The sequence below is a fragment of the Somniosus microcephalus genome, chromosome 11, assembly GCF_052327205.1.
Source record: "Somniosus microcephalus isolate GS21.2 chromosome 11, FLI_Smic_1.0, whole genome shotgun sequence".
NCBI lineage: Eukaryota > Metazoa > Chordata > Chondrichthyes > Squaliformes > Somniosidae > Somniosus > Somniosus microcephalus.
Window position 1 is genome coordinate 66,038,532 of NC_140997.1, and position 10,979 is coordinate 66,049,510.

Here is a 10,979-nt window from a genome sequence, read left to right on the forward strand (position 1 = left end):
AATCATTGATCCTGATAACATAATAGGCTGGAAAGATCACTGCTGCATTTTTTCAGCACCATTAAACAAGCAGCTACTATATTTTTACAAAAGCATTAACTGGCATCAAATGTACAGTAACAGTTTAAACCTTTCAGCACTGCAACCTGCCAGAGAAACTGAAATGCTTTGTATATGACATTTGTATGAATTTGCTATCTCTTGCCTCAAATATAAAAATCAAATCAATAGCAGGATCCTGTGGGCATAAGACGGAGTTTAAATCTGTTGTCAAAGGCTATCTTCGTTCTAGAGTGGGCAGGTGTACTACTGACTTTTCTATAGGTTCCACACTAGCCTGAAGGTACATCACCTCAGCCCATTACTAAATAGTGGATTAGCAAAGAAAGGATTAAAATTATTGTACATATTGTTAGAAAATTTGTGCTAAAATAATCCTAAAGTTGAAACTCTAATCACCCAATAGTGAAACCTTTTTTTAATGTCAGTAGCATTGCTTCTATTGATTTTAAAGTAACCATTTCTCACAGGAATGCAAACAATCAAATACTCTATCGGACACAAGTTTCTCTGTTTGCCTTTGGTTCATTTTTTTTTTAAATTTAAAAAGGAGTGCTGAGCTGCTCACTACCATTCTTGAAAATCAAATATTCTATGAGAGTAATTGTAATCAGAGGTAGGAACCAGAAGTGATGATTTTTGCTCTGCCTTTAAGCAAACACCACTTTTATTTAACACACCTCTCGTATTTCACCTGGGCTGCGAGTGACTATTGGATTCATTGTTGCCATATTGGTGAAAATAAATCCACATGTCAGCATGGAGACCCAAGTGAAATACTAGCGCTATGTTGAACAAAATAAACAAAGGCTGAACAGAGACCAAAAACTGTTTCCCATCTCTGATTAGAATTAGTTACACTCTAATAGAAAGAATATTAAATTTTCTTTAAGAAGTACATGCTTCTCAAAGGACCAAATAGTTCTCAAGGTTCAAGAATATATACCAAGTTAAAATACAAATCGACGCAGTTGTACGTAAATTGCCGGATTATTTTAAAAACTATATTTGTCTATACAGACCACGTTTCCTTTCTGCAATGAATATCAAAACTGAATTTTACACAGCAGCACTGCTGAAAGTTTAATTTAAAAATAGAAAATCAAAGAACAGAACAGCCTCAGTGAATGAAATTGTTTTACACAATTACTGACCAATTATAATCAAGAGCAATCTAAACTAAACCAAGTCTCCACTAATAGCTGGAGATTTAAGGATACCTTTAATGGTCCTTGGCTGGAACAGAATGTTGCAGCTCTGGATCAATCACAGATAGCAAAAATTAAAAGGAATAATCACCATCAGTCAGAGAATGGTCGAGGAGCCCACAGCCCTGAGTCTCCTGCCATCACAGTGAGAGGCAAATCGCAATAGTGGTCACAGCAGTGGGCGATCAAAAAATGTGGCAAGCTGATAAAGCAACTCAAATTGGTCTTACTGCTTTCAGTGCAACAAAAACTTGCATTTATATAGCACTTTAACTTAGAAAGAAAAACTCAGTCCTTCACAGAGGTGTAATCAGACAAACATGGACACCGAGTCAAAGGATATTAGGAGGGATGGCTAAAATCTTGGTTTTAAGGAGGGTCTTAAAGGAAGAGAAGGACGTGGAGAGGCATAGGGATTTAGGGAACTAATTCCAGAGCATGGGGCCTGGACAACTGAAGGCACAGCCGCCAACGGTGGGGGTGAAAGAGATTGGGGTGGGAGTCGGAGGAACTGTGAGTTGGAGGAACTGTGAGTTGAGGGTTGTAGGACCGGAGGAGGTTGGAGGTTACAGAGATAGGGAGGGGCAAGGTCATTAAGGAATACAACCACAAGGGTTAGAATTTCAACTTGGAGGAGTTGGGGGACCCATGCAAGTCAGCAAGCACAGGACTGATGGGGGAGTGGGACTTGCTGCGCGATAGGAAATGGGCAGAGTTCTGAATGAGCTGAAAGCTAAAGAGTGGAAGATGAGGGGCCAGCCGGGAGAGAATAGGAATTGTCGAGTCTAGAGGAGACAAAGGCATGAGTGTTTCAGCAGCTGATGGATTGAGGAAGGGGCAGAGATAGGCAATGATAGGTGGAAGTAATGGGTCTTTGTAATGGATCAGGGTCAAATAGAACACCAAGGTTAGGAGCAGTCTGGTTTAACCGGAGAAAGTGGCAGAGGATGGAGATGGAGTCAGCGGCAAGTGTACTGAGTTTGTGGTGGGGACCGAAGATGATGGCTTCGGTCTTACCAACAGTTAACTGGAGGAAATTGTGGTTCATTCAAAACTGGATGTCAGAGAAGCAGTTTGATAGCATAGAGGCAGTGAAGGGGTCAAGAGAGGTGATGGAAAGGAAGAGCTGGGTTTCATCAGCATACATGTGGAAGCTGACCCCATGTCTTCGAATCGAATAATGTCGCTAAGGGACAGCATGTAGATGAGGAAGAGGAGGGGGTCAAGGAAAGATCCTTAGGGGATTCCAGAGGTAATAGTGCAGATGTAGGGAAGCCATTTCTGGAGGTGCTCTGGCTATCATTGGATTAGTAAGAGTAGAACCAAGTGTGGGCAGTCCCACTGAGCTGGATAACAGAGGAGAGGCGTTGGAGGAGGAGGATGCAGTTGACCATGTCAAAGGCTGCACAGAGGTCAAAGAGCGAAAATGCACCACAAAAGATGTCATTTATGACTTTGATTAGGGCTATTCAGTGCAATGGCATAAGAGATGCAAATTTTAAAAATTATATAGCACCTTTCACTTCCTCAGGACCAATGTTCCCTGTAATTTTTGGGGGGCCACGCAGCCTCTTAACAGGCTGCGTGGCCCATTCAAAATACCATGCATGCACAATTTTTCTATTTAAAAGTCGGCTGCGCGGGACCGCTGCGCAACTTAAAGGGAACATTGTTCAGGACATCCACAAGCACTTTACACCCAATGAAGTACATTTCTGAAGTGTAGTGTCTGTTGTAATGTAGAAAACGCAGCAAGCTCCAACAAACAGCAGTGAAGTAAATGATGAGATCATCCGTTGTAGGTATTAGTTGGCCCTGCCACCAGGGGAACTCCCCTGCTCTTCTTCGTCCAGTGACGACAGCGGGGCTTAACAGGATGTTAACCTCGACTTAACGTCTCATCCAAAAGATGGCATCTTCGACATGTAGCGCTCCCTCAGTAATGCCAGCCTAGATTACGTGCTGAAATCAAGAGTTGTGGGAAAGTTGGGCACAGATCTGGAAGGCAGGAACACATTGAAATCCTTGTTCCCTACTGCCACTCCCCAAGCCCCATCCTAAATTTCTCCGAGATATCTTCCCTCAGCTTCTGCGCTGACCCACTGATTGAAATCACCAAGGCTGAGCACAATCTACAGGTCAACTTACCTTGCCTCCTCCCTTCACTGGGCCGCATTGCCATTGACTGTTTGAGCGGGGCAGGTGGTGGAATGTATAGCCGGGCAGAGATGCTTCAGTAAGGTGCAATGTGTCATCACACACAAGCCAAGTTTCAGTCAAAGCTATGCTGTCAAGGCAATTGTCCACAATAAGATCATGCATGGCAAGGACCTTGTTCGGGACTGAATGGGTATTGTGGAGGCAAATGCGGAGAGGGGCAGTGATTATTGATTGGCTGGCAGAATCGAAGGAGGCAGTAGTGGTTGGGGTGAGCAGGACGGGAATGAAGTTCAAGACTAGCCCCCCCCCCCCCCCACAGTCGGCCTGGGCAGGAAGGTAATCGAGAGAGTATGATGGAAATTTGGCTTGCTGCACTTAAGGGGGCAGAGATGGGTGCCTCGATGGACCATTTAGAGAATGCAGCGAGGTAGAGGGTAGTGGTTTTAAGGAGTATTTTAAAGGAGGAGAGAGGTAGAGGCGGAGAGGTTTAGGGAGGGAATTCCAGAGCTTAGGGCCTAGGCAACACAAGGCATGGCCACCAATGGTTGAGTGATTATAATCAGGGATGCTCAAGAGGGTAGAATTAGAGGAGCGCAGATATCTCGGGGGGGTTGTGGGGCTGAAGGAGATTACAGAGATAGGGAGGGGCGATGCCATAGAGGGATTTGAAAACAAGGATGAGAATTTTGAAATCGAGGCGTTGCTTAACCGGGAGCCAATGTAGGTCAGTGAGCACAGGGGGGGATGGGTGAACGGGACTTGGTGCAAGTTAGGACACGGGCAGCCGAGTTTTGGACGACCTCAAGTTTACGTAGGGTAGAACATGGGAGGCCAGCCAGGAGTGCGTTGGAATAGTCAAGTCTAGAGTTAACAATGGTACGGATGAGGGTTTCAGCAGCGGATGAGCGGAGGCAAGGCCGGAGACGGGCGATATCTGCCCTCCTGAGCATCCCTGATTATAATCGTTCAACTTTTGGTGGCCGTGCCTTCTGTTGCCTAGGCCCCAAGCTCTGGAACTCCCTGCCTAAACCTCTCCGCCTCGCTACCACTCTTTCCTCATTTAAGACACCCTTAAAACCTACCTCTGACCAAGCTTTTGGTCACCTGCCCTAATTTCCCCTTATGTGGCTTGGTGTCAAATTTTTTGTCTTATAACACTCCTGTGAAGCGCCTTGGGACTTTTTACTACGTTAAAGGCGCTATATAAATACAAGTTGTTGTTGTTGTTACGGAGGTGGAAATCGGTCTTAGTTATGTCGCGGATATGTGATTGGAAGCTCATTTCCGGGTTAAATATGACACCAAGGTGGTAAAACAATACAGTTCAGCCTCAGACAGATGTTAGGGAGAGGGATGGAGTCAGTGGCTAGGGAACAGAGTTTGTGGCGAGGACCGAAAATAATGGCTTTGGCCTTCCCAATATTTAATTGGAGAAAATTTCTGCTCATCCAGAACTGGATGTCGGACAAGCAGTCTGACAATTTAGAGAACATGGAGGGGCTGAGAGAAGTGGTGGTGAGGTAGAGCTGGGTGTCGTCAGCATACATGTGGAAACTGTGTTTTCGGATGATGTAGATGAGAAATAGGAGGGGGCCAAGGATAGATACTTGGGGGACTCCAGAGGTAACGATGCGGGAGCAGGAAGAGAAGCCATTGCAGGTGATTCTCTAGCTACAATTAGATAGATAAGAATGGAACCAGGCGAGTGCAGTCCTATCCAGCTGGATGACGATGGAGAGGCATTGGAGGAGGATGGAGTGGTCAACCGTGTCAAAAGACCAAGGATCAAGAAGGGGAAGAAAAAGAAATCGAATTAATGGGCTTGATAAGAGTGGCAGTTAAAATGTAAATACAAATGAATACAAAGGAAATTCAGGTTACAAGTCCATGGCACAGATTAGGAGACATGTGTCCTGGTCATTAACAGAAGACAGGAAGGAGAATATAAGAATCCAAAGTTGAACTCTGAGGTTCAGTGGTGGAATGAAGTTGACTTGTAGACAAGAGTGAGTCAGCCTGGAGCATTGACAAACCATCGTCCAAGTTCAGAGACAGCTATGGAGAGCAAGTGCATCCACAAGCTGCTTGAGGGGCAGAGTAATAGTGGGCATGTTGCTGGAAGTTGTCTAGTGGAAAAATAGGGCTGACGAGGAGTAGAGTGTTGATCAGGAGCCAGCAGAGGGTGATCCAGGGGTCCAGTGGACACGCATAGTGACTTGAGATGTTGGCAGCGCACGACAGCAGATTCAATATACCAGCAGAGGAGCAAGGAACAATGGGAGTAAAACCCAAGGACCAAGAGCAGTGAACTACAGCGAGCCAGTGGAGGCTGATCGGTAAATCCACAAGATCATTGCAGATGAGGGAATTGGACCAATGAACAGCTGTAGGGGGGTGAGGAGCACACAAGAGCAGAAGCAGCAGTAGGAGCTTGAGGAGCCAGTTCAACCTAGTTCATCAAAAGCTGAAAAGGGAGTTCTGAGGATGAGTGGAATCAGCGGCCAAGGGAGTCAAGCAGAAAGCAGATCATTCAACAGCAAGGGAGAAGAATCCAGACCAGGATGTAATCCAGCAGGAACATATCAAAGCCAGCTCAGCATAAGAGTGAAAAATTCCATGCAGATGAGCAGAAAATAGAGCATGTGGAAGCAGACCAAGAATACAGATGGTCTAGCAGAGAATACAGTCTCACTAGAGAGCAGTAGCAAAGTTAGAGGTCACAGTAAAGCCCAGAGACCAGCAGATCCTAATAACTGGAGGAGAGGAGACGGACGGAGAAAGCAAAGGATGGCGAGAGAGAGAGTTGCAAAGGAGGAGCAGCGCAATGGGAAGCTGCCAGCCCAGAAGTCATCTTAAGAGTCCCTGTTGTAATTAGGAAATGTCTATATGGCGAGATGTTGACATTAGAGAAATTATACGGAGATATAGAGTAAGTAGCTCATAAGGCTTCCCAATACAATTTGTTTAAACACACTTTTAGCTCCATCAATAAGGACCCACATTCACGTTGAGAAACAACAGCTTCTGCATTCCTCCCAAAAGGCAAAATACAGGAAGTCTATTATATTAAAGCAATACATTTTCACATTATTAAAATGACCATTAATGGGCAGCATTTTTAAGAAAAACAGGAATTATAAAGCTCTGAAATGCCACAGACTTCAAGACAAGGAAAGAACAGACTATGTATATTTTATGGCACCAACTCACAAACTTAAGTACAGCGCTGACCAAACTGGTGGTCAAAAGAGATCTGCTAAAACTATTAATTTACATTTGTATAGTGCACATTTAGAGAAACCAGTCTCACAGCATTCATACAAAAACAAAAAGGTAATCCCCTACGTGAAGAGTAGGAACTTCACTAGGACTTTAAAAAAAAATCCAATCTGCTCAATTTTTTTTTTTTTGCAGTGCTTTTGGTTTCAACAGGTCAGCCTCTGAAGATCCATGATCTTCTGACTCAGAAACAAGAGTGTTCCCACAAAGCCAATGCTAGCACCTTGGCCACAGTATTGGAAATCAAAATGTTTCACAACTTAGCCGATATGTCAGTTTTACACAGGGGCAATTAACAAATGTGTAAAACACAGTATCTGATTAAAAGGGCCTGCACACCTCATGTTTATGCATAATTGAAAAAAGGATAAAACCCAAATATGTTCAGGACTTCCACTTTGTAAAAATGTATAAACAACTTGGACATGCATTGCATGGGAAGCCCCTATTAATGCTAGAAGAGATTTCAGTACTTAAACCATACAAAATCCAACTGACAAAAGAGCTAGCTTTGCAATGATAAACCGTTCAAATTAAAAATTGACTACATTATTAAGCTTTCAGGTAATGTACAACAAACTTCACTGATCACAGCCGACAAGTTACCAAAAAGAAACTCTAAGATAACACACATGTTATCTAATACTTATTAACGCAAAAATCGAAGTAAAATATAGAATAAAAACACATTTTGGTGTGCCCCCGCAATAAATGACAGGCGTTTAAACGAAACCAATCTTCCCACTCCACCCCTTCAGTGATTGACACGTTGAACCGTAGAGCTGTCACCTACTTAAAGGATCTTTATGATTTTTTTTAAAAACTAACCCTTTGGGTGGTGATGTTTTATTCATCTACTACACATCGGCCACACGTTGAAATAAAGATGTCAAGCTTTATGGCGATGTACAGCGGCCAGCGCATTGTGCTTGACAGCGCTAGGCCCTAGGCGCAGCCCGAGACTCCAGTGGGGAAGTAAGCCTGTGCTTGTGTACAACGCTGCTGAGCCATCGTGGAAACCAGAAATGCGGCCGGGCTCGGGTGGGGGATTTTCTCTCTCTCTCTCTCTCTCTCTCTCAGGAGTGCCGAATTAGGGGGAGCCGAGTCCTCTCTTGGGTCGGCGAGAGCGGAGGTGGGTGGGTGGGTGGGGCGAGGCGGGCGGGCGAGTGTAGGGAGGCGAGCCCCACCAGCTTTAGGCCGCGTTCCGCTCACTAACCTTGGGTCCCAGTCATTCCAGCGCTGCCGCTTGTTCAACCGAGTGCTCAGGGGTCTTTGGCTCATTACCTTCCCAACAACATGTCATCCGCCGTCGGAAGGTACGCCGAGCCACCCAATCGGACCGAGTGCAGTGCGCGAAGCGGCCCGAAACCCCGTCCCCCGGGCTGTGGCTGGGCTGCGGACGCTGCTTTCGGTTCCGCTCCTGACGCGGGCGGCGGCGGCTCTGGAATGGAGCGGGGCATGCCGGGAACCGCGGCGCTGACGGGAGGTGGCCCCGCCCCCTCCTCCTCCACACACACTCACTAGGTGTCAACACGTGCTCCGCACAGCAACACTGGATACTCACCATGTAAGGTAAACCTCTCCCGACCAGAGCTGGCAGCAGTGCAGTCACAGTTGTAATGCCAGCCAGAGAGTGTGTCAGCTGGCAAACCCATTTAACGTAAGACCCTGTGCGTAGGTCCCCGAAGGTGACGGGACATATTAAGAGAGTGCTTCGCAAAGCATATGGGATCTTGGGCTTCATAAATAGTAAGAAGTCACACAACACCAGGTTATAGTCTGGTGTTGTGTGACTTCTTACATTTGTCCACCCCAGTCCAACTCTGGCATCTCCACACCATTCATAAATAGAGGTATTGAGTACAAAAGTAGAGAAGTTATGTCGAACTTTTATAAAGCACTAGTTAGGCCACAACTGGAGTATTGTGTCCACTTCTGGTCACCACACTTTAGGAAGGATGTGAAGGCCCTTGAGAGGGTGCAGAGGAGATTTACCAGAATGGTTCCGGGCATGGGGGATCTTAGCTACAAGGACAGGTTGGAGAAGCTGGATTTGTTTTCATTAGAGCAAAGGAGGTTGAGGGGTGATTTGATAGAGGTGTACAAGATTATGACATGTTTGGATAGGCCAGACGGGGAAAGGCTGTTCCCACTAGTTGATGGTACAAGGACTAGGGGACACAGATTTAAGGTTTTGGGCAAGAGATACAGGGGGGATGTGAGGAAAAAGCTTTTTACGCAGCGAGTGGTGAGGACCTGGAACCCGCTGCCGACTCAATGTTTTCAAGGGGAGACCGGATAGGCACTTGAGGGAAATAAACTTGCAGGGTTACGAGGATAGAGCGTGGGAATGGAACTGACTGGATTGCCCTACAGAGAGCTGGCACAGACTCAATGGGCCAAATGGGCTCCTTCTGTGCCGTTATGACTCTGACGCTAAGAACATAAGAAATAGGAGCAGGAGTAGGCAATTTGGCCCTTCAAGCCTGCTCCGCCATTCCATAAGATCCCTTGTTTCCCTTAATATTCAAAAATCTATCGATCTCTGTCTTGAATATACTCAATGACTGAGCCTCCACAGACCTCTGGGGTAGGGAATTCCAAAGATTCACCACCCTCTGAGTGAAGAAATTTCTCCTCATCTCAGTGCTAAATGGCTGACATGGAAGCTGTGGATTCAGGCAGCCACCCTGTTATACCTACCTCCCCCCACCACCCACCGATACTTTGCAATGTCAAGAAAAGATCTTCTTGTAAGTAGGCCGGTAGAAATACCTAGGCCTCCCCAACCACCCCCCCCCCCCCGACAAAGAAACAATATAGGGCCGGATCTTGCAGTAAGAATAATGGTGAGGCTCTCAGCGCTCACTGTTATTAAAGTGCAAATCAGACATCAACTCCCGGCGACCGCACATGCGCAGTTAAACGCAGAAATCAGGAAGTTGCCCTCCGAGTTGCCTTGCTCCTCCAAAAGCTTCGCTATAACGGTTGCTCAGCCAGAGATTCCCTGTTGAAACACATAGAACAGGGTGAAGTTATTGTACTTACATGATAGATACCCACTAAACTCACCAGAAAAAGTTAGGGCTTGCCCATTCCAGTGTACTCTTCTGGTGAAGCATTTAACAAATAAACTGTAACTTAAAACATTAAAGGAAACATAATTAAATTAAAATTCCATTGCCAGTGGTGAAAATGCACTCCAGTCCCTGCGGTGCTCACCGGTCACGGAAGGCCTCGAGCGTGCCGGCGGACACCGCATGCTCCATCTCCAGGGCCACCCGGGCGCGAACGTGGCTGCGGAAGAGAGGCAGGCTGTCAGGCCGAATGACCCCCTCGACCGCCCGCTGCCTGGACCAGTTGATGGCCACTTTGGCCAGGCCCAGGAGCAGTCCTACGAGGAGTTCCCCTGATCCGCCCACTCCCCCCCGCACCAGGTGCCCAAAGATCAGGAGCGTGGGACTGAAGTGCAGCCAGAAATTGAGGAGCAGCCCCTTCAAATAGTGGAAGAGGGGCTGCACCCATTCCAATGTAAGATCATTCTTAATGGTGTGCTAAGTCTTAATTACTAGCAAACAACCTCTGACACTGAAAATTAGTGTGGAGTCTCATTCCTTCAGATTTTAATTGTTGGAAATTTTAAAAAAATGTAAAAAAAAGTTAAACTTTTTCTTTCTGTCTCTTTTATCTCTCTCTGTATATGATTTGACATTGAATTAAATAATTAAACTGACACTTCCTGGTTCAGACTCTGCATGCCTCAGTAAGGATTCTTCAATCTAATTGGTTAAGGAGATACACAGTTGCTTGCTCTGTTCACACAGGTCCCAGATTCCCTGTAGAGGTCTCTGCGCCAAAATGGCTCTCTAATCACAGTAAGTACCAGTTCAAAACCCCACAGAAAGTCTGTGGGCAACAGCAACAACAACTTGTATTTATATAGCGCCTTTAACATAGTAAAACATCCCAAGGCGCATCACAGGAGTGTTATAAGACAAAAAATTTGACACCGAGCCAGAGAAGGAGAAATTAGGGTAGATGACCAAAAGCTTGGTCAAAGAGGTAGGTTTTAAGGAGCGTCTTAAAGGAGGAAAGAGAGGTAGAGAGGTTTTGGGAGGTAATTCCAGAGCTGAGGGCCTTGGCAACTGAAGGCATGGCCACCAATGGCGGAGCGATTATAATCAGGGATGCTCAAGAGGGCAGAATTAGAGGAGTGCAGATATCTCGGGACGGGGGAGGGGGGATTTGTGGGACTGGAGGAGATTACAGAGA

At 46.0% G+C, this 10,979-nt stretch overlaps 1 protein-coding gene across 2 annotated transcripts in view; it reads right to left on the minus strand.

Annotated features, from left to right (window-relative positions):
• smg1 (SMG1 nonsense mediated mRNA decay associated PI3K related kinase) overlaps positions 1-8,135 on the minus strand; it is a 177,176-nt gene extending 169,041 nt beyond the window's left edge. For both annotated transcript variants that reach the window (XM_086000818.1, XM_086000817.1), the window contains exon 1: positions 7,924-8,135. In XM_086000818.1, the coding sequence (XP_085856944.1) occupies positions 7,924-7,988 (65 nt within the window). In that variant the 5' untranslated portion in view covers positions 7,989-8,135. The remainder of the gene's footprint in view (positions 1-7,923) is intronic.
• Between the last annotated feature and the right edge of the window lie 2,844 nt (positions 8,136-10,979).